At 36.0% G+C, this 24,241-nt stretch overlaps 2 protein-coding genes across 3 annotated transcripts in view; one reads left to right on the top strand and one right to left on the bottom strand.

Moving 5' to 3' along the window:
* Positions 1-21,837, top strand: part of LOC306849636 (RING finger protein 122) — a 34,141-nt gene extending 12,304 nt beyond the window's left edge. The window contains exons 2-6 of one of the 2 annotated variants that reach the window (XM_079384810.1): positions 16,007-16,163; positions 17,776-17,821; positions 17,925-17,966; positions 19,043-19,125; positions 20,465-21,837. In XM_079384810.1, coding sequence (XP_079240936.1) covers positions 16,007-16,163; positions 17,776-17,821; positions 17,925-17,966; positions 19,043-19,125; positions 20,465-20,579 — 443 coding nt within the window. In that variant the 3' untranslated portion in view covers positions 20,580-21,837. The remainder of the gene's footprint in view (positions 1-16,006; positions 16,164-17,775; positions 17,822-17,924; positions 17,967-19,042; positions 19,126-20,464) is intronic. The other variant, XM_079384811.1, reaches the window with a different exon arrangement.
* LOC306849634 (uncharacterized protein) lies at positions 9,953-12,767 on the bottom strand. The gene is made up of 2 exons (XM_079384808.1): positions 12,393-12,767; positions 9,953-11,407 (listed from the first exon to the last, which is right to left on the bottom strand). The coding sequence occupies exons 1-2, from the start codon at positions 12,742-12,744 to the stop codon at positions 10,317-10,319; spliced, it is 1,443 nt and encodes a 480-aa protein (XP_079240934.1). The 5' UTR covers positions 12,745-12,767; the 3' UTR covers positions 9,953-10,316.
* Positions 21,838-24,241: the final 2,404 nt, after the last annotated feature.

The following is a 24,241-nucleotide window of genomic DNA, read 5'->3' as shown; positions in this document are numbered from 1 at the left end:
AGAGCTTGATTTTGGTCTCATCTGATCACAACACTTTCACCCAGTTCTCCTCTGAATCATTGGCAAACTTCAGACGGTCCTGAACATGTGCTTTCTTGAGCAGGGGGACCTTGTGGGCACTGCAGGATTTCAGTCCTTCATGGCGTAGTGTGTTACCAATTGTTTTCTTGGTGACTATGGTCCCAGCTGCCTTGAGATCATTGACAGGATCCTCCCGTGTAGTTCTGGGCTGATTCCTCACCGTTCTCATGATCATTGAAACTCCACGAGATGAGATCTTGCAGGGAGCCCCAGTCCGAGGGAGATTGACAGTTATTTTGTGTTTCTTCCATTTGCGAATAATCGCACCAACTGTTGTCACCTTCTCACCAAGCTGCTTGTTGATGGTCTTGTAGCCCATTCCAGCCTTGTGTAGGTCTACAATCTTGTCCCTGACATCCTTGGACAGCTCTTTTTGTCTTGGCCATGGTGGAGAGTTTGGAATCTGATTGATTGTTTCCGTAGACAGGTGTCTTTTATACAGGTAACAAACTGAGATTAGGAGCACTCCCTTTAAGAGAGTTCTCCTAATCTCAGCTCCTTAAGACACCTGGGAGCCAGAAATCTTGCTGATTGATAGGGGATCAAATACTTATTTCACTCATTAAAATTCAAATCAATTTATAACTTTTTAACAAGACTATAAAGTATACTTTTTCATACAACCCGAATTCTGGAAATGTTGGAAAGTTTTTTAAATTTGAATAAAATGAAAACTAAAAGAATTTCAAATCACATGAGCCATTATTTTATTCACAATAGAAATTAGATAACATAACAAATTTTTTAACTGAGAAATTTTAAAATTTTATGCACAAAATGAGCTCATTTCAAATTTGATGCCTGCTACAAGTCTCAAAATAGTTGGGACGGGGGCATGTTTACCATGGTGTAGCATCTCCTCTTCTTTTCAAAACAGTTTGAAGACGTCGAGGTCATGAGTATTGGTGTTGAGATTTGGTCCCATTCTGGCCTGATATAAGTTTCCAGTATATAAGTGACGAATTTTTAGTTTAATGATGAAATACACGTCGTCTGGAGGGGAGCATATGTTGCTCTAAAACCTTTATATACCTTTCAGCATTCATAGTGCCTTCCAAAACATGCAAGCTGCCCATACTACTATCTTTTGAACTGATCGCTGATATACGTATCTGGCCATAGAACACTTTTCCACTTTGAAACAGTCCATTTTAAATGAGCCTTAGCCCACAGGACACGACGACGCTTCTGGACCATGTTCACATATGGCTTCTTTTTTGCATGATAGAGGTTTAGTTGGCATCTGCAGATGGCACGGCGGATTGTGTTTACTGACAGTGGTTTCTGGAAGTATTCCTGGGCCCATTTAGTAATGTCAATGACAGAAATATGCCGATGAGTGATGTGGTGTCGCCTGAGGGCCCGAAGACCACGGGCATCCAACAGAGGTCTTCAGCCCTAACCTTCCCTTACGCACAGAGATTTCTCCAGTTTTTCTGAATCTTTTGATGATGTTATGCACTGTAGATGATGAGATTTGCAAAGCCTTTGCAATTTGACGTTGAGGAAGAATTTAAAGAATTCCACAATCTTTTCATGCACTCTTTTACAGATTGGAGAATCTCTGGTCATCTTTACTTCTGAGAGACTCTGCCTCTCTAAGGAATCCCTTTTATAGCTAATCATGTTACAGACCTGATGTCGATTAACTTAATAAGTCGCTAATGTTCTCCCAGCTGAATCTTTTCAAAATATCTTGCATTTTCAGCCCTTTGTTGCCCTCGTGCCAACTTTTTTGAGACCTGTAGCAGGCATCAAATTTGAAATGAGCTCATTTAGTGGATAAAAGTGTAAAATGTCTCTGTTTAAACATTTGTTATGTTCTCTATGTCCTATTGTGAATAAAATATTGGCTCATGTGATTTGAAAGTCTTTTACTTTTAATTTTATTCAAATTTAAAAAATGTCCCAGCATTTCCGGAATTCGGGTTGTAAAAGCCAGTACATTTTAAATGATTGTGTTTTAATAATCTTTTGTCATAATTTAAAGAAGTTATTTTCATGCGCCAAATAACTTTCTGAATCACATGTAAAGTACTGAATTATAATTTCAACTGTAGTGTGTTATTTACATTTAAAGTTGATATATTTTAAATGTATTACAAATTTTAACATCATCATTAAAATTTGTAATTACATGCATATTTAAAACATCACATACAACTTTCAATAGAAATGACATTAAAGTATATTTTAGTTTAGCATAATTGCTTGTCAGTACATTCAACAGCACACTTTAACCATATTTCAAAGACAAAAGAAGTAATTATTAAATTGCAGGTAAAGATATACTTAAGTCATACTAATTGCATTTAATATAAGTTTAAGCTATAAAACATTTTCATTTAATTGCAGATAACTGTCTGAAAACATTACATTCAATTTTCACTTAAGTATTTTCTATAAAATAGATTATTTCTCTTGTTAAAAGTATGCTAAACTATTATGCTTAATTAGTATATTAGTAATAGTAAACATTATGGTAAATATAAAAAAACTAAAAACATTTAATATAAACTTCGTGTGGGGAAAAAGCAATCGATACGTTTATTAGATTAGATAAGAATAGGGAAAAGAGCTCATTGTTAAACAATTGGGATCATCTGCCAGCATTTGGTAATATTTACACATTAAACAGAAGAATTGGAAAGGGGGAAAGCCTCCTATTTTAAATAATATATATTCAATAAAATATTCAAAAGGCTTTATTGAGGTTCTTGAAGCCATTATCAGTTGTTCTGTCAGCAGGGAGTGTGAGACTGAGACTACAGCTATCGATTTACCTCCTAAGAAGCACGACTTGAGGCAGACGAGTCTCACTTTCAGCAGAAATTATGTTAAATGACAATGTTATTGATTTCCGTTGGTCCAGGTAACTTGTGAAGATCTACAGAGACAGCAGAAATGAAAGAGCCGGTGTTTATTGGTTTTTATTTGTTGAATCTCGTACAAGAATACCAAGTGCCATCCAAATGTGTTTCTTCAATTATATTCTCAGGAAACGATACCATAATGTGGGTTTACTAGCGCTTGATTCTGAAGCTTTTACACCAGTGTCTTGCACAGATAAGTTTATGTTTGGATTATAAAATATTATGTATGTTTTTACAAAAATATTAAGCAGCACAACTGTTTTCAACATTTATAATAATAAGAGATGTTTCTTGAGTAGCAAATCAGCATATTGAAAGGATCGTGTGACACTGAAGACTGAAGTATTGATGCTGAAAATTCAGCTTTAACATCAGGAATAAATTACATTTTAAAATATATTAATATAGAAATTGGTTATATTAAATTGTAATAATATTTCACAATATTATTTTTACTGCATTTTTGTATCAATTAATTGCAGCCTTGGTGAGCAAAAGAAACGTAATAAAAAAAAACATTATAAAATCTTGCCGATCCAAAGAGTAACATACGATATCAACATATTGGAACATAAATCAACGGTGTTTCACTTATATTTCATAATTGTTGCCGTTTGTTGATGAACAAAACAAAAAAATACAATTCATGAAGATCTGTGTATCTATAGTTGCACAAACATAAAATAATTCATTTTTTCTAATAATAATATCTTTTGCAATATCCTTGGAATTATTTTTCTAAATTTATAGGTCCGAAAAGGTAAAAAACTTTAAATATGATATTAGAAAGCTCAAGCTTTATTTATTTAGGAAAATGTTCCAGCAGAACAGGGTTGAATGTGCAAGGACAAAGACAAAATCTGCATTTACATAGAGCTTGTTGTAAACATGCAATAAATGTTTCATTTTACTCTTTTTTGTATTACACACTAAACAGGTAAATCTATTAAATAACATGGTTTGTGCTGTGAATTGCATGTACATCTAGAGTATACAGTAGGTCCCGGAGAAACACATTGGGCACAAAATGGCAAATAATTTCCTGAGCATGGTTTATGAAAATAATAAACATCAGACTAGCTTTTAAAACATTGTGTTTAAATGTATAATCTGATGAAATGTCCTCCGTTTCTTGATTGTTTTGTACAAGCAGCCAACAAATACCTGTGAGCATAATGAAGGTCTACAATTTATAAACCGCAGGCACCTATTCATTAATGGCAGAGTGGTTTAGGCACTTCTGCTCCTGAACAATGTGAACTCAGCAAGTGGGGAAGTTATACGGGCACTCGTCCAATCACAGATCACAGATGTGTTACTAAAGAATGCAATGTCCCACTGTGTGTTTGGACTGCAGAACCAGCCTATGTACATTGTGTATTGGTGTGGCCAGCTGCTCAAAATCAGTGATTATTCCAGAGTTACTGAGGGAAATTAGACCCAATCAGCATTCTAATTGCACTTTAAGTGTAGCAGCGACCCACGGGACCTCTTGATAATTGAGAAGTTGGAGAGCTTTGAATCATTCATCAGGTCAAGTCTGTTTTCCTTGCTTTTCTTTTAAAGTCACAGTAATAGACATTTTCCAGTGCGAATTACAGATATAATGCTATACATATGATATTTTATCTTAAAAATCCTTCTGACATTATATTTAATGACTGTACAGATTGTTTTGAACCAAAGTATGCAGATATAACAAAAATTTGTACAAGAATATTACAAAAAGTATCATTAAATAAAAGTTCATATTTAAAAAATAAGCCTTTATGTGTAATTTAAGAGATATACAGTACAAAAAAAGTAAAACTTATGTGCACTTTTTGTTTTGTTTATCATCAAAGCCCAACATTTATGAAATATAAGTGAAACATCTTTGATTTATGTCCTAACACTTTGATATTATACACTACCATTGTGCAATATCATTTATTTGATCAAAATGCAGTAAAATAGTAATATAGTGAAATATTGCAAAATGTAATTTATTTCTGTGATGCAAAGCTGAATTTTCAGCATAAATACTCGTCTTTAGTGTCACATGATCATTCTAATATGATGATTTGCTGCTCGAGAAACATTTATTATATCATCAATGTTGAAAACAATTCTGCTGCGTTTATACTTTTGTAGAAATGTATATAATATTTTTTGTATGTTTGACGTTTGTAATGCCTGTTCAAACACTTATCAGGTTAACAACATCTTTTAAATAATCAAATAGTGTTTTTAGTTATTCTTGAGTAGCAGAGGTAGCAAAGCTAGCAGACTCATTGGCTATAGCTACTGATGGTACCAAGCTACAAAGCTAATTGGCTATATCAATATGCTAAGAAAACAAGCTTTGATCATTATGGTAAGCTAGCAGGCTAATCAACTAATGCAAAACCAGTTGATAACACTTTAGTATAGGGACCAATTCTAACTATTTACTAGTTGCTTATTAGCATGCCTATTATTAACATATTGGCTGTTTATTAATACTTATAAAACACATATTCTGCAAGACCATTTTCTACATCCCTAATCGCCCAGTAACTAAACTTAACAACTACCTTACTAACCATTAATAATCAGCAAATTAGGAGTTTATTGAGGCAAAAGTCATAGTTAATGGTTTGTTAATAGCAAGAATTGGACCTTAAAATAAAGTGTGACCAACCAGTCGTGAGGTAACTGGAAAGAAAACAACAAAAAAACAGAACAATAAATATTTAATGTGACCATTTATAGCTTCCATATGTAAGATAGGCTTTAAAAACATGAATTTTCATATTTATACGGTTATTAAAACACACATAACACATTTACACTCACTGGCCACTTTACACATTAACGCAAATATCTATTCAGCCAATCACATGACAGCAACTATATGCATTTAGGTATGTAGACATGGGCAAGATGATCTGCTGATGTTCAAACCAGGCCTCAGAATGAAGATGAAAGGTGATTTAAGTGACTCTGAAAGTGGAATGGTTGTTGGTGCCAGACGGCCTGGTCTGAGTATTTCAGAAACTGCTGATCTACTGGGATTTTCACGCACAACCATCTCTAGAGTTTACAGAGAATGGACTGAAAAAGAGAAAATATCCAGTGAGCCGCAGTTCTGTGGGTGAAAATACTTTGTTGATGCCAGAGGTCAGAGGAGAATGGCCAGATAGAAAGGCAAGAGTAACTCAAATAAAAACTCAATACAACCGAGGTGTGCAGAAGAGCATGTCTGAATTCTCAACATTTCAAACCTTAAGGCAGGCGACTACAGCAGCAGAAGACCACACCAGGTGCCACAGCTGAGGCTACAGTTCACACAAGATCACCAAAATACAACAGAAGATTGGAAAAAGGTTGCCTGCAACATTCAGATGGTATAAGGTCAGAATTTGGTGTAAACAGCGTGAAAGCATGGATCCATCCTGTCTTGTATCAGTGGTTCAGGCTGCTGCTGCTGCTGGGGGTGTAGTGGTGTGGGATAATTTCTTGGCACACTTTTGGCCACTTAGTACCAACCGAGCGTCATTTAAAGCCACAGACTACCTGAGTATTGTTGCTGATTATGTCCATCCCTTTATGACCATGGTGTGCCCATCTGGCTTCTTCTAGAAGGATAATGCTGCCATATCACAAAGCTCAAATCATCTCAAACTGGTTTATTGTACATGACAATGAGTTAACTAAACACAAATGGCAGCTTCAGGATGTGGTGGAAAAGGAGGTTTGCATTAGGGATGTGCAGCCGACAAATCTGCAACCACCGGATGATACCATTATGTCAATATAGTCCAAAATCTCTGAGGAATGTTTCGAGGTTGCCAGGCCTGGAAACAAAGAGGCTGTGATGCCAAATCTCCTAACGAAAGGAGAAAACCTTTGTGTTTACAACTGTGACTATGAGTGCTTATAGGATCAACTAAACGTTGGGTTTACAAAAGTATGTGAAATATGTAAAGTTCGTGGCATAGACTCTTTAAAATACGTGTTTTAACTGTCATTTCTACGCCCCTAAACATGACGCGGCACAAAACGAAACATGATTGGTTGCTTTACCTGTCAGTCAAATGGATTCTTGGGCGGTCCTTGGCCATTCAAAGCGGCCAATTGAAATAGCCTTCTGACGAGATCGCTTTAACCTGCGGACTAAAAATCAACCCAAGGCAACAGTGTAAAAGTAGCCTAATTCTGCAGGAAATGTGCAGAATTGGCAACCCTGTCCAGCAGATTGTTGAATCTATGCCATAAAGAATTAAAGTGAAAGTTCGCCCCAAAAATTAAAATTACCCCATGATTGATATACTCACCCTCAAGCCATCCTAGGGGTGTATATGAGTTTCTTCTTTCAAACGAATACAATCGGAGTTATATTAAAAATGTCCTGGCTCTTCTAAGCTTTATAATGGCAGTAAATGGGGGTCAAGATTTTGAAGCCCAAAAAAGTGCATCCATCCATCATACAGCCAGCAGCCATATCACCCTGTCTCCCAAGACTGGTTGCCCACTGAAGCTAAGCAGGGTTGAGCCTGGTCAGTACCTGGATGGGAGACCTCCTGGGAAAACTAAGTTGCTGTTGGAAGAGGTGTTAGTGAGGCCAGCAGGGGGTGCTCACCCTGTGGTCTGTGTGGGTCCTAATGCCCCAATATAGTGACGGGGACACTATACTATAGACCTTTTTCATGGAACGCGAAATTACCCATTATGCTTTGCGCGTACACGTAGGCAGGATGCTCCGAACTTCCGGTTAGCGGCTTGATGAGTTACAGAGATATGCATCTATGGTTACAGAATTGTTTGGACAGCTCTGAAACGACGGTTGTAATCTGTTTTACTTGTACTTTTAACGTCAACAATGGCAACAAGCAATGACAATATTAGATCGCGGTGGCTGCACAATCAAGACTATTTAACAAAGACCGTAAACAAAGAAACTTTGTGTGTTCCTCATCCCATGAAGTTGACCAGCGCCACCTCCTGGATTGATGATATGAAACAATGGCCAGCAGTCACATATGTTGACATAATCAATTATCTTGTTTTGTCTGAGGGTGTAGATGGCGAGGAGCTTAGAAATTATAAAAGCACGAAAGCATACAGTTATCTACACAGTAATAAAATTGGACGAATTCTTTGTCATAAACATCAGCAATTTACATTACTGAAAGCGGAGGTAGAGCCGAGTCAGTCTATAAATAAACCCAATCACATCGCGTGGGTGATGTTACAAAATAACGGAGTAGTGGAAACAGCCGGATGCTCCTGTGTAGCTGGCCCTGGCAGGTCTTGTAGCCATGCTGCTGCTGTGTTGTGGAAGGTGGGTATTTATAAATAGAGTATAAGCCGTTTTGACTTTTATTCATGCACAGGATATGAATTCTTGATATCAACTATTTAAATTTTCACTAATTAAAATGCTAATTCTTGATACCAGGAATTAAATTTCAACTATTGAAGACTAGAATTCTTGATATCTGTAATTGTATTTTCACTAGCTAAATGTCACCATAAGCTGTCATTCAAATCCAAATTTTTGATATCAAGAATTCAGTTGTGACCAGTGTTGGGTGTAATTAGTTACTAAGTAATTAATGTAATTTAATTACTTTTCCCTAAATTATTTAGCTCTTAAAAATTGCTAATAGTGATGTACTGTGAAATAATAAAGTAAACTATGTACTGAATTTTTTTTAAAGGTGCAAAATGCTGTAACCAGTGGTATGACAGGGCTATCTTGCACTGATGAACAGTGTAGATGGAATGCAGGAACCAGAAAAAACCTTCAACAGAAAAGAATTAGTCAGATAACATTTAGACATCACAAAGCTGAGGATGTATATAGTGCTTCATCTACAAGAGAGGGAGAAAGGCTACCATCTACACCAAGCTATGACACACATCATGACTTCAGGGAGAGAGTCAGTTCATCAGACACAAAACCACTCTTTGAACTAAAAAACAGTCTGTTGGAAAAATGCTACAATGCAAATGTATCAGTGCAAGGGGATGACAATGACAGCTTAGAACTCCACCAGCCACATGGAGAGACTTTGACTTGCAGTAAATGTAAAGCATTTTACAGCAAATACATAGAACTGAATAGTGACCAGGCAGCTGAATTGGAGATTCAAACACAAAATCAGAGTTTGTCAGAGGTTTGGCATAGTGCAAGACAGATAAGGATCACTGCTAGTTCAGCTAAACGTGTACCAGTACGAGCAACAACAAATCCTGATAACTTCATGAGAGAGCATCTCTTTCCTACCTTTCGGGGGAATGCAGCTACAAAGTATGGGAGTGAGAAAGAAGCAATAGCTCGGAGCCTTCTTGTAGAAAAAGGTCTACAGGTCTCCCACTCAGGTATCAGGGTCAGCCTGACAGAGCCATGGCTGTCTGCAAGCCCTGATGGCATAGTAAATGGTATGGAACTTCTGGAAATAAAGTGTCCTGTTCCCAAGAACACCACCACCTCTCTATCAGACCATTTCACTATGAATAATAGTGACATCAAAGTGGTTGATGGGAAGCCTGAATTACAGAGGAACGGAGTCAGGGGCTACTACAGACAGATACAATTAGGTATGTTTTGTACTGGGCTGAGAATGGCAAAACTACTTGTCTGGTCTCCAAAGGAACACATTCTGATAAATGTACCATACGATGCAGAGTATTCAACACACCAGGTTACTCATCTGAGAGGCTTTTACTTCTCAGTGATGCTTCCTAGAGTAGTAGATGAATTCATTGCAAGACGATTCAAACTGAATGACAAATACTTACATGTAGTCAAAAAAGCTTAACCTACTGGTAAGGTAAAGATTACCAGAGTTTTAAAAACAGTGTACAGATGCTGACATGGAGAGGAAAAAAGTTTTAATGTATCAAGACAAGTTTTCAAAACAATTTTGTATTTATTTGATATTTCCTTGTATTTATTTTTATTAGATTAAAGTGTATATATGTACATAGTAAAATGAAATAGAAATCATATTGAGATGGATTTTTTTATTAATTACAAATGTCAAGTATTGTTATTAAATACTTGTATGTACAATACATGACTAATACAGCAGTCTGAGCATTACAGAAATAGTTTATCCAAAAATTTAAATTGTCATTATTTACGTCATGTTTTTCTTCTGTTGAACACAAACAAAGGTATTTTGGAGAATGTTGGTAACCAGACAGTTGACGGTAACCATTGACTTGATAGTGGAAAAAAAAAAGATTATAGAAGTCATTGGTTATCATCAACTGTCTGGTTACCAACATTCTCCAAAAAAATAAAATAAATAATCTTTTGTGTTCAATAGAAGAAAAAAAAAATCAACATGAGGGAGAGTAAATGAAGACCAGATTTCATTTTAAAATAACTTAATTTTCTGCTTCATGGATCAGTTCACCACGCAAATTCACTAAAGCTGTACATATACGCAGAATTTTATCTATCTTTGGCATAAGGGTGATAGGCAAAGTTTGTGATAACACCTTGTATACTTTCAGTCTCCTAATTGCACGTTCAACATGTATCCTTACATTTGCAATCCTGCGACTACATGTGACTTTTTCTTCTGTCAGCTGTGTTTTGTTGGCGAAGTGAGGAATTATCAAATTAACTTGTCTTTCAAACAACAAGTCTCTAATCAAAAAACCCCTGTCCACCATCACTTCATCTCCTGGATGGAGATATTCAAGAATGCCAGAATCACACGTGATAAATTTGTCACTGCAGCGTCCCCCATATGCTGCAGATATAAACATTACTAGACCACATGGTGCAATAGCCACTAAATACTTGATAGTGTTGCAAGCATAGTAGTGGCTGTAAGATTCAGACCTTGAGTCTAGGTTCCTTGGTCTTTGCACTTCACTTTCACTGCAGTCTAAGATACAGGTAACATTGGGATAATGTTGCTTAAATGACTCTGGTGTTGTGGCCCTGATTGTTTCTTTGGGAAGCCATGGTATCAGATCTTTCAAGACTACAGCCATGGTGTCAATCCAAAAAGAAATTATCCTGCTCACTTGGCTTACTGATATACGGAATCGAATGGCTAGATCTTCTATCAACAGGTTTAATTTCAGTTTCATTAGTGTGAGCAAGATTTGCTGTTCAATTTCAGTCTGGTAAGACAGATTCCCATGGGGACGCAAAACAGCTACAAGGGTATGAAATGTGTGGAGTGGGAGACCAGTGTACAGATTTGAGTCATAGTCATTCATCAGACTAGGAGGCTTGAAAGTATCGCACTGCGTTGACTGGTTTACATAAGTTACACTGTGTTGTCTCTTGATGTAAGAATGCTCCTCGAAGATGTGGTCTTCCCACTGTGTACCAACAGAGGCAACGTTCTTAGAGCTGTGGTCAACAACATCTGATTGCTTGGTACTGGGGACAGATGCAAGATTCTCTTCTTCAGGTCTCAGTTCATCCTTTCCAGAGTGCTCTTCGTAAACACCAGCTCCTATAAATACAGACAAGCCATTATACATTGAAGCATCTAACATTAGCTGGGTTATTATATGGTACAGGGTGAGTCTCTATTTTGAAAAGGGTGATTTTTCGAGATTTATATTTGATTTTTTGAAAATAGTTAATTTAATGTTGGATACAATAATGCAGAATTCTAGTTTAGCTTTGGCATTATGAAAACCAAAATGCTGACTTTCCACATTTTATAAACCAAAATAAGTTTATGAACAAATGCTTTTAGGTATTATTTTGTTAAATGTTGTGATTTGAGCTACAAATGGTAAACATTTATGGTGCCTTACTGTTGTAGCTGGTAAAACGATCAGACAGACTACACTCTGCTGCCAAAATATGTAGTCAATATTTAAGTGTGTGCACACTTGGTTAAACACTTTACAAGAACAATCTCAAAGTGGAGTGTTCAAAGTTGAATTCAAGTCAGACTTTAAACGATTCATCACGGTGAATAAAACCAATATGTGACCCTGGAGCACAAAAGCAGTCATGAGTAGCACAGGTATATTTGTAGCAATAGACAACAATACATTGTACAGCTCAATTATGCACTTCTCTTTTATGACAAAAATAATTAGGATATTAAGTAAAGATCATGTTCCATGAAGATATTTTGTAAATTTCCTACCGTAAATATATCAAAACTTAATTTCTGATTAGTAATTCTATAAAGATATGTTAAATGAATCAGACTTCACTCCGATTAGAATCAGACAATGAAAACATTGCAACAACATTTTGTTTTCATAACACATTTATGTTTACATTCTGAATATATATTGAATGTAGGCTACTTATCGAATATACTTAAACATCTTTAAGAAACCAGAATTTTATTCAGCATTTAAGCACACATCATGAGAACTTGGTCGACTGAAAAGACGTATTTCGATTAAGGTTAATTGTGAAGTCCCAATAGCACTTTAGCGTTTAAATAACGTACGTTAAGTGAATAGTCTCACCTTCGTCCGGACACGTTCGTCGTCTTCTCTTCTTTCTTAATGGACGATCATATCCAAGCCAAAGTTCGGGATGAGGATTTTCTGTCGTTGGTTGTCTGTCCACAAAGTGGAAGGAGCATACGTTGACGTTACGAGGGGGACATTTCAAATTAAGTGCTGCGAGCCATTGTCTTTTACTCTCGTCGTCGGATGGCATCTTGTGCAATTTAAATGGCCTTGGACACTGACATTCTGCTCGTATTGTTTGCTTGTGTTCATAACACTCTTGATCGAGAAAGTTTTTCATTTTTCTGTAGCTGTTGTGACAGCCTTTTACCGCACAAACTTTCCCCGAGCCTCCACGATTCGCCATTACCACCAACGTCCTCTAGCTGATGACAATTACTAAACGGAAGTTCGAAGCATCCTACAGGAAGTCACTCGCCGCTATGGCGCCCTCCATGGAGAAGCGAAGAAAAAGGTGTATAAAAAGCACCATCTTCAGATGAGACGTTAAACTGAGGTCCTGACTCCCTGTGGTCATTAAAAAATCCCAGTATGTCCTTCGAAAAAGAGTAGGGGTATAACCACGGCATCCTGGCCAAATTTGTCCATTGGCCTCTGACCATCATGGCCTCTTAATAATCCCCATATGCTGATTGGCTTCATCACTCTGTCTCGTCTTTACCAATAAGCTGGTGTGTGGTGGGCGTTTTGGCGCAATATGGCTGCCGTCGCATCATCCAGGTGGGTGCTGCACACTGGTGGTGGTTGAGGGGGTTCCCCCCTTTCATGTAAAGCGCTTTGAGTACCCAGAAAAGTGCTATATAAATTTAACAAATTATTATTATTATAAAATTGCTCCACACTTTATAAACTGTAATCTCTAGTTTCCGCTAACTGTCGTATGTGCTCACAAGAGAGTGACGTTCCAGCGGATGATGGTAATGTAAGCTCCGGTGAGAATAGTCTCGTGAGAACCGAGTTTTGTTTTCCTTTGTACAGCAAAGGAAAACCAGTCTCTTCTTGGCTTACACTGAAATCCTCCGACATTTTTCTTTACAAATCCTCATTTTGTACTTCAAATTCATGACCGGTGTTTTGTTTTGCTCTTTCCTCTGTGCTTCCGCGTTTGTCACTTCTCACCAGAGCTTACGCTACACCGGTGTCGTCCGTCATCCGCTGGAACGCGAGTACGACAGGTAGCGGAAGCTAGAGATTACAGTTTAGAGATTTAGTTATAAATATTTACATTTTCTCACACAAACCAATCGCTTCACTTCAGAAGGCCTTTTTAAACCCCCCAGAGCCGTGTGGAGCACTTTTAAAGATGGATGGAGGCACTTTTTTGGGCTTCAAAATCTCGACACCCATTCACTGCCATTATAAAGCTTGGAAGAGCCAGGATGTTTTAAAAAAATAACTCGATTATATTCGTTTGAAAGAAGTACCTAGTATCGCTTGAGGGTGAGTAAATTATGGGGTCATTTTCATTTTTGGGTGAACTGTCCCTTTAAAGGGTTACCCCACCCCAAAATGAAAATTTTGTCCCTTAAAACTTATTTTTTTAGGGTAGCTTTTATGTGATTACTTTGTGTTTTTTATATTGGCCTTGTATTGTTTTATTTGTTTTTTACTGCCTGTACTTTTGTGTGTATCTTTTTTACTTCATATTTGTATTTGTATGTAAAGCGCTTTGAGACGTTACTTTTAAAGGCGCTATATAAAATAAAGTTTATTATTATTATTATCGTCTTAAATCACTTACCCCCATGATGTTCCAAACCCGTAAAAGCTTTATTCGTCTTCTGAACACAATATAAGATATTTAAAACCGAATAAAAAAGAATAAAAAAAGAAAAGAATAAAAAAACATTGTAAGAATAGTCCATCTGCCATCAGTGGTTCAACCGTAACATTATGAAGCTACGAGAATACTTTTTGTACGCAAAGAAAAAAATAACGATTTTATTCAACAATTCGTCTCCTCTGCATCAGCGTAGCACCATTTTGGAGAGTATCTGCTGGACGCAAGCAGTGTATGCTGTAGGGCTGTCAAAAAAAAAATGTTGAATTTAAAATAAAAATCCACATTCGAATGCAAAACGTTGAAAAAAAAACATGTCTCAAAACTTAGTGGTGGGACGGGTCTCTCCCAATTCCACTGCATCTCATGTTTTTAAATAAAAAAGTAACATTACTCTTTGTGATTGGTTTTCCGTGCATTGTATTAAACTGTGTATACATGATGCTGTTTTGTTTCTAATTGTTTAAGCAACTTAATTAATTATATATTGTTAAACATTATTTTAAACATTATGCACATTTTTCAAAGATAGTCGTGTTATTTTAAGCTTTGAAGCACCGTGGATTAGTAATATTTTGCTCGATGTGTCCTCTTGTGCTCTCAGAAGAGAAGCCAAAAGCTTTTTGTCCCCTAACTGAAATCATGCCTTTTAAACTCGAATACAATTTTAATTTAATTCGAATTTTTTTTCGAATATAATTCTAATTTTGATAATATTTAAGTACAAAATTCGAATTTAGTTTTTCAGCCATTTTGACAGCCCTAGTATGCTGTTCTGTGACAGCCGTGCTGCACGGATAGTTTGTTTGTTTATGCGTTGATTTGAACAAAATAGCGTGTCCGTGCGGCGCGGCTGAGACAGAACAGCTACGCTGTTTGCGTCCAGCGGATATTCTCCAAAATGGTGCTACGCTGATGCAGAGGAGACGAATTGTTGAATAAAATCGTAATTTTTTTCTTTGCGTACAAAAAGTATTCTCGTAGCTTCATAATGTTACGGTTGAACCACTGATGGCAGATGGACTATTCTTACAATGTTTTTTTATTCTTTTCTGGGTCTTGACCGTATTAATTGTTTGGCAGTCAATGGGACAGTCGCAAGCCTCCCGGTTTTCATCGAAAATATCTTAAATTGTGTTCCGAAGACGAACAAAGCTTTTACGGGTTTGGAACGACATGGGGGTAAGTGATTAATGACAAAATTTTCATTTTGGGGTGGAGTAATGTTAACCCTATAAGGCAGTTTTGAAACCAAAACGGATTTGATGTGTTTGTGTTAAGAAACAGTCATGGACATAAACTCTAAGTGGCCTTTTATTTGAGTTACTGTAAATTAATTGCAAGTACAGTTTTATAAATATATATATATATATATATATATATATATATATATATATATATATATATATATATTTTTTTTTTTTTTTTTTTTTTTTTTTTTTTAAGACTCAAAGAACGCTAAAAGTGTACTACATTCAGTTAAACACAAGAGATGGTCCAAAGGGTCACTGGATTCTGCAGGGTGAATTGTTCACGATTCTGGAACCAAATTCTAATGATCTTATGATTGTTAGCAGTCAGTTCACACACCTGCATTTCCTCTTACAGAGAATCTATAGACATACGACTGAGTGAAAGCCCTTAATGTTTCCTGTTTATACCCAGTGAGAGGTGGACTCAAGTCTGAAACACTGTTAGGTTAGTCATCAAACCTGTCTTCAGAGGAGAGGAGAGCTATATTTGTGCTCTAATACAGACCTGTAACTGATTAGTTCTGTTTGAATAATGTGTTGTATGTGTTACTGATGAGATTTCACTGTCTGTATAGGGTGCTTCTGCGGCTTGGGACTGATCTACTCCAATAAGACCTGCACTATGCCATCCGTCACCTTCCAGGACCTTCCTCTCAATATCTATATGGTGATCTTCGGCACAGGCATCTTCGTCTTCGTACTCAGTCTCATATTCTGCTGCTATTTTATAAGGTGAGTCTGATCTCACGCACACACATGACACACAGGTGTTGACCTGCACACAAGCATATGTATCTTATGAGATCATTGATTAACTGTAGAACAATACTGAGACGGGCCGACGGTGAAAGTCAACAGGAAATTGCAGTGTTGATGATGATGGTACACATGCAGACGTCAGCAGGAAGCAGGACGCTTCAGTCACCGACACTATTAATGGAACTATTGTATTACAGACAAATACAAACCGCCTCAAATCCCACCCTTTTCTCTTCTTTTTGTTCTTTCTTTCTTTCTTTCTTTCTTTCTTTCTTTCTTTCTTTCTTTGTCATTGTCTATTTCTTTTCTTATCAATCCTTCTTTTTTCTTTTCTTTTTGTTTCCCTTCTTTTCTTTTTTATACCTATTTCTCTTTTCTTTTCCTTTCCCTATCTAGCTGACCCTTTTCTTTTCTTTTCTTTTCTTTTCTTTTCTTTTCTTTTCTTTTCTTTTCTTTTCTTTTCTTCTATCCTGTCCAATTCTATCATATTCTATTATCTATCCTACCTTTCTTCTTTTCCTTGATTTCTTTTTTCTACCAATTTTCTCTTTTCTTTTCTTTCCTCATCTACCTTCTTTCTTTCTCTCTTTCTTTTTCTTGTCGTTGTCTGTCTATTTCTTTTCTAGCGATTTCTTAACTTTTCTCGTCTATCCTCTTTTCTTTTCTTTTTTCTTTTTCCTGTCTTTGATCTATGGCTTTTGTTGTAAACAATTACAAAATGAAGTACAGTATATATATATATATATATACTTTGCAAAGCACAGACAGAAGACTTCTATATAGTTGACTCTTGACTATTGAACAGCATGTAAATCACGTCAAATGCAAATGAAAGCTGTTGAAGAGCGGTGTGTGAACAAGTGTTCAGACTCGAGAGCTTGCGTCGTGAGCAGCACACACTGCCGTGCAAATCAGTGATTCACCAGTAAAATTGAACTCAGGGTTTCAATCCCAGCTCTGAAAATGACTCACGTCTGCATGTATCACCATGATTCATTTTTTTGTGTCCGTGTTACAGATTTAGCATCACTACGTTTGGTTTTATCCTGAATCCCTCTCCTCACATAGAGAGAGACCACCGCTCAAATCAGTCCATTTTTTTTTTACTGTCTATGGTCCATACAGACATAATTATAGTCAGTCCTATAGTGTTTCATACATTGAAAATATGCAAACCTTTGCTTTAAAACTTTAAACACAATCAGCGTGATCAATATTTTACACCATAAGCAAAGCATTATTTAAACATCACTCTCACCATGTATTCAACACTAGTATTCAAATCTGTTCACACAACAGTGAAAAACCTCTGGATGTTAAAATCATTCGTTTGGCTTTGGATCCAAACAATGCAGAAAGTGTTTAAATTAGAGTCAGAATTAGAAAAAGGTGGAAGTGAAATGTATATAAATGAAAGCCAATTTTCACTATACACTATCTGTACTGTATGCTAGCGGGATAAGTTTGATTTGTGACTCAACTTATAATAACAATGCTGAAAATCGAGTGAATTATGTAAACAGTTTTGCATTTCTCATCATTCTTCAGTAACTGTATGTTTTATATTTTCTTTTGTCATCAATAGTAAATTGAGACATCAAGCCCAAAGTGAACGCTTTGGATACAGAGAGGTAAGAGAGAGTAAGCAGATATGCATTTTTATCATTTAGTATTTTCTAAGTATAATGTTTATCAAGGCTAATTGTACTAACTGTTAGCATATGGGCAATGCAGGTCATTTTAAAAGGAGATCCAAAGAAGCTGAATCTTCATGGGGTAAGAAACTGCCCTGTCTACATTCCCAATACTAGGGTGTCCATCGTCCTGGAAAACCTGGAATTATCAGAAATCCCAGACCTGGAGCAGTCAAAGAATATACGCTCACTAAGGCTGCATTTATTAGATTAAAAATACAGTAAAAATAGGGATATTGTAAAATATTATTACAGTTTAAAATAACCGTTTTCTATTGTAATCTATTTTAAAATGTAATTTATTCTTGTAATGCAAAGCTGAATTTTCAGATGTCACATGATCCTTCTAATATGCTGATTTGGTACTTAAGAAACATTTATTATTATTTAACAACAATGAAAACAGCTGCTTCATATTTATGTGGAAATCGTGATCCGTTTTTAGAAAGTTTAAAAGAACAGAATTGATTTGAATTAGAAATCTATCGTTACAATTTAAAATATATTAAAATAGAAAAGTTGTTTTAAATTGTAACAATATTTCACAATATTACATTTTTACTGTATTTTTGATCAAATAAATGTGGCCTTGGTGAACATAAGCCACTTTCTTTCAAAAACATTTACAAAATCTTAATTATTCCAAATTTTTGACCAGTACTGTGTGTGTGCACTATAAAAAATGAAGTACTTTCACAATGTTATAAATAATATATGGTCACACTTTAGTTTGGGGACCAATTCTCACTATTAACTAACTACTAACTATGGCTTTTGCCTCAATAAACTCCTAATTTGCTGCTTATTAATAGTAAGGTAGTTGTTAAGTTTAGTTATGGGAAGGGATCTAAAATATGGTTGTATATTTATACAGCATTTATGTGCTTTATAAGTACTACTAAACAGCCAATATGCCTGCTAATAAGCAGCTAGTTAATGGTTAGAATTGGTCCCCAAACTAAAGTGTTACCAAATAGGTAATCACTGCAGAAGCATCCAGTGAACCTTTCTGAACCCCGTGATCAGATGTATTTTTTACTGTGCTGTAATATCTTTGAAAAGCTTTCAAGAGTTTTTTCCACCCATGTCTTTTTTTTCACTTTCCCTCATTTTTATTTGTGTCTCCACGCCCCTGTGGTGCGTGACGTCTCTCCACAGCAGACATGTGCCGTGTGCTTGGAGGACTTTAAGGTGAAAGATGAGCTGGGAGTGTTGCCATGCCAACATGCCTTTCACAGAAGGTGAGTAATAAGCTGGAGTCTAACAGCTGGTGTTCATAAAGCAGCAGCAGCAGCAGCATCCTGCTATTGTTAGCAGCTCTGCAGGCTGATACTTCATGTTTACATGCACTGGTCTTTTTCTCTTTAACATTCTCTGTTTCCCTATTTAGATAATTCCAGATTATATGCGTCGAAAATCAAAAATGCTCTTTTTTAACTATTTGTAATGCAGTATTTGTGATATATGCTCCTTGCCAAATTTGATTTCCTAAATATGTAGCCATTAAAAGAGAACGATGTGTTTTGCCCCCATAATGTGAAGTTAAACATGTGAACATGCTGGCATTCTTTGTGAAACAGACGTACACTTTAGTTTAGTACTTATAAAAATAAAACTTATTATCAAAATAATATACTTTAAAAGAATATACTTAAGTGCGAACTGCATGTTTTCGGCCACATTATTTTGAATTGAATGAAAATTGATTATTATTTTAAATGTATTTTTAATGCAATTAGTTGAACTTAAGAGTGATTTCTGAAGCATTTAAATACAGTTTTATATGTAATTTCGTAATTTTATTGTCTTTGAAATATGAATATACTGACAAACATTTATAGTAAGTAAAATACACTTTAAAGCCATAATTTACACAAAAATTGCTCAAAAAGTACTCACCCTCAGGCCATCCAGGATGTAGATGAGTTTGTTTCTTCATCGTAACAGATTTGGAGAAATGTAGCATTACATCACTTGCTCACCAGTGGATGCTCTGCAGTGAATGGGTGCCGTCAGAATGAGCGTCCAAACAGCTGATAAAAACATCACAATAATCCACACCACTCCAGTCCATCAGTTAATGTCTTGTGAAGCAAAAAGATGCATTTATAAGAAACAAATACATCATTAAGACATGTTTAACTTTAAACTATAGCTTCCTGCTAAAATACCTAAAGTCCATAATCCATAATATTTCTATCTCTAGTGAAAAAGTCACCTCGTCTGAATCAGGAGAGAAGCATCAAGCATCGTTTACAAGTGAAAACAGTCCAAAACACTTTTTTTATTATTGATCATGGGCTTGTATCTTGGCGATTTGTTGATGGATGGATTTGTTTCTTACAAACACATTTCACTTCACAAGACATTAATTGAAGGACTGGAGTCGAGTGGTTTAATTGTGGATTATTGTGATATTTTTATCAGCTGTTTGGACTCTCAATCTGACGGCACCCATTCACTGCAGAGGATCCATTGGTAAAACTAAGTGATGGAATGCTACATTTCTCTAAATCTTTAAAGTCACACTTGTAATGTGTAATTTGACATTATTTCAACACAGAACATTTGTGTTTGCAGGTGTGTGGTGAAGTGGCTGGAGGTGCGCTGCGTCTGCCCCATGTGTAATAAACCCCTGGCGGGATCCTCCGAGCAGCACCAGAGCATAGGCACACTGCTGGATGAGCTGGTGTAGGGACAAGACCGACATCAGTCTTCAAAAACTTCTTTTTTTACAGACATGAACAGACCTTACTGTGACTCTCACTGTATTGTGAGACTGAACCTCATAGATAAGCTCAAGAGACATGTTTTCTCGATAAAACAATAAGGGAGACCGTAGATTCTTGACTGAAGAAACTTCTAGGCTAAGGCTTTGTAGCTTTTGAGTAAAATAGCCTTTAATTTAACACCGAATGCTAACTGAGCTGTTCAGCCGTAATGTCGGTTTGTATGCTAACCCAGAAGGCTACTTCACCTCCGGTTCCCTCAGGAATTCATAAGGGGTTTTTAACTGAGCGGGTTTTGATTTCTGATTAAAACAAGGCCTGTGGGAAACACTATTTTAAGATTTATGAAGAACTTAAATTGGGAAACCCTTGAGTGCTTTATAAACTCAAGCTGCTACATACAGTAAAAACTACAACTACCACAAGGATGTGTGTTTACACACTTGATGAAACAAACAACCATTGTAGTCTTTATGAAGCGACTTTTTAAAGCAATTTAAATTCTCATTTGAGGTATGAATATGTGTAATTTGTGTTAAATTAAATGTAAACAAACCACTAAAAAAATAATTGAAACTCCTGTGAGAAACCCTCTGGGTTTTAGGACACTGAATATCTATATTGTAAATGCTCTACCAGACCAGCTGAGGAGGAAACAGGATTTACATCATTCCAGCATTGAACACTGCGACCACAAGTGACAGCAGCACAGTACACTGGGCCCAAAAACTTTATCACAGTGTGTGTGTGTGTGTGTGTGTGTGTGAGTGAGTGTGTTTTACAGTCATCAGTAGTAGCGTTGGATGTCTCGTTCACTCTGGATTATGTGTGCACCAATCATCGACTGTCCTAAAGAGATTTTAAGCAAACACTACCACAGTTCCCGGAGTCCCAGACACAGAAATGGGCTGCCAGTGAAAACACAAGTGGCTTTCTTTTTGTATTTCAAGTTTTTGTGTTTGTTCATTGTAATCTGGTTGCTGTTGTTACTACCTGCAGTGTTTTAGTCAATGTTTTCACACCAAAACAAAAAAACATTTTGAAACCATTTTTCTGTGCAGCATGTTTTATTTTCTATTATGTGTGTGTGCAGCTGTCTTTTATATGACCTTTTAGCTAAGTGAAATATTTTAAGCACTTCATAATTTTCAGTTTAATAGATGTGAACATGACCTTTTCATTATATTTCATTACACATTAAGTATAAAAGCGGTCAAAGGAAGGATGTGGAATGTGTCATTTCATACATTTATTTATCATTTTACTTTTCCTTGCGCTATAATTTAAAGGAATATTTCACTCAAAAGTGAACATCTGCTGACAGTTTACTCATCCTCAGGACATCCATGATGTAGATGAGTTTGTTTCATCATCAGAACAGATTCAGAGAAATGTTGCATTGCATCACTTGCTCACCAATGGATCCACTGCAGTAAATGGGTGCCGTCAGAATGAGAGCATTCTCTTATAATTTCACCACATATATTGTAAAACTAACACAAAAATGAAGTCAATTATGTGTATGACCTCCAATAATATTAGACAGCAAACATTTATATGTGAGAAAGAAGCATATTTTGAAGAAAAGACAGGGTGAGGTACTAGGTTCAATACTAGCTAAACTTAATATTAATTTAATTATATGCAGTGTAAAGTTTCATTTAAATCAGTGAAGATGCAGCTGACTTCATAAGTGAATAAGCATCAGATAATCGTAGTCCAGATGCTTCTGAATAATATTACTTGACTATGAACAAATTAGTAATACAGCTAAAAAAATTAAATAAATGAATCATACAGTCAACCAAGTAATTCATCATTCACCTTTCTTTTCATCTTGCTTTCTGTTTTCCTTTCTTTTATTAAAATGACATGCAGGCAATATTACACTCCACCTAAACTAGATGAACAGACCAAGACAAGTCAGTAAAAATATGGCCCAATGTACTGTGTTAATAGGAAGGATTTTTCTTAGTGTATAATCTGAACCAAATTGAACTGGAAAATGACACTAACTTTGCAACACTGTTAAACTGAATTGAATTAACCCTGAACTAAATTGAGCTGAATAATGACACTTATCTCCTGTGGAGCTGCATATAGCTGAAATTGAATTGGTTTAATAATTAATGAATTTCATTAAATAAATGATGTACCTGCTCATTACTGTGAAGCTGCTTTGATATAATCTGTATTGTGAAAAGCACCATGTAAATAAATATGACTTGAATTAAAAAATCAAGTGGAAAGGAAACCAGCCATCAAAAAATAACAATGTTAAACTTAACACAGGAATCAGAGACATTTTTGATTTGTCCCCATTCCCCAACCAAGAGCTTTTTACTTCCTTTGTAATGTAAACATATAAAATGTACATTCATGAAAAATTAAACAAAGATTTATTTTACACAAAAATTTTAATTTGCTGCAAATGTACTCACCCTCAGGTCATTCAAGATGTAGATGAGTTGAACATATTTGGAGAAATTGAGCATTATATCATTTGTTCACCAGTAGATCCTCTGCAGTAAATGGGTGCCATCAGAATGAGAGTCCAAACAGCTGATAAAAACATCACAATAATCCCCAAGTACACTGTAGAACCTGAATTAACAAGTTAAATTAACAACTTGGCTACTTAAATGGTTTGAGGAAACCGATTGCCTTCAATGGTTTAAGTTCATCAAACCCAAAGCAATAAAGTTACATAAGACTATGCAAAAACACTGGTACAAAGAAATCATGACAGAACAGAAGTGTTTTCTCAAGTATTTATTGAAAATACAACATAAATGTTTTCAAGCATAAAACAAAATCAGTGGGGCTGTATATTCAAAAATATAACATTTAAGCTATCTTATCAGACTTTTCACCAAATAAGTAACGACCACACAAACAAGGAAATGTTGAACAAAATCCATTTTAAACGTTAAATACAATTAATAATAATAATAAATAACTGCTAAATAATATGAAACACAGTGGATAATTTTTCTGTAAAAAAAACCCCAGAGCTTTCCTCAAGATTAACAGCACTTACATACAAATTTTAAGTAGTTTGTATACTGTAACTACGGGAATACTTCCAAAAAAAGCACCAGTACTGTCAAGAATCCGGTTCGTGGTCTTCCGTCCACTCGCCATCAGAGGTCGCTCTTCCATCATATTGACTCTCACACCACACTGACTGTTACTCCGGACTACAGTTCCCATCATCCATTGCACTGATTGCATATACACAGCTGAATGCCATCAGACACTTTTTATAAGCCTTGGACATCCTGCACTGATTGCAAATACACAGCTGAATGCCATCAGACACTTTTTATAAGCCTTGGACATCCTCTCTCTCACTGCCGAGTATTGTCTAGCATTTAGCACTCTCCTAGTGTTAGCTACTTTTCCGTGTTTTTTTTTCTGTTTAGTCTGTATTGTCCTGCGTGTATCACTCTCCTAGTGATAGCTGCCTTACGGAGCCTTGTTCTAGTTTAGTCTAGTCTTTTCGTATTGCCTTGTTTCTTGTTTCCTGATTCCTGCCTTTGTGCCTTGGATTAACCCTTGTCTCGCCGCTCAGACTCTGTCTGTACCTCATCTGGAATATTGCTTGTGTTTCTGGATTACACTTCTT

The sequence above is a fragment of the Barbus barbus genome (assembly GCF_936440315.1).
Source record: "Barbus barbus genome assembly, chromosome: 29".
Classification (NCBI taxonomy): Eukaryota; Metazoa; Chordata; class Actinopteri; order Cypriniformes; family Cyprinidae; genus Barbus; species Barbus barbus.
Note: the sequence above shows the minus strand (reverse complement) of the source record. Positions and strands in the feature narration are given on the sequence as shown.

What these genes read in the sequence shown, in the direction of transcription:
- LOC306849634 (XM_079384808.1), bottom strand. Translation starts at nt 12,744, where the DNA reads ATGGCGAATCGTGGAGGCTCGGGGAAAGTTTGTGCGGTAAAAGGCTGT. An exon ending in ACGAACGTGTCCGGACGAAG is followed by an intron (nt 11,408 to 12,392) that starts GTGAGACTATTC and finishes CTGTATTTATAG; the next exon opens with GAGCTGGTGTTTACGAAGAG.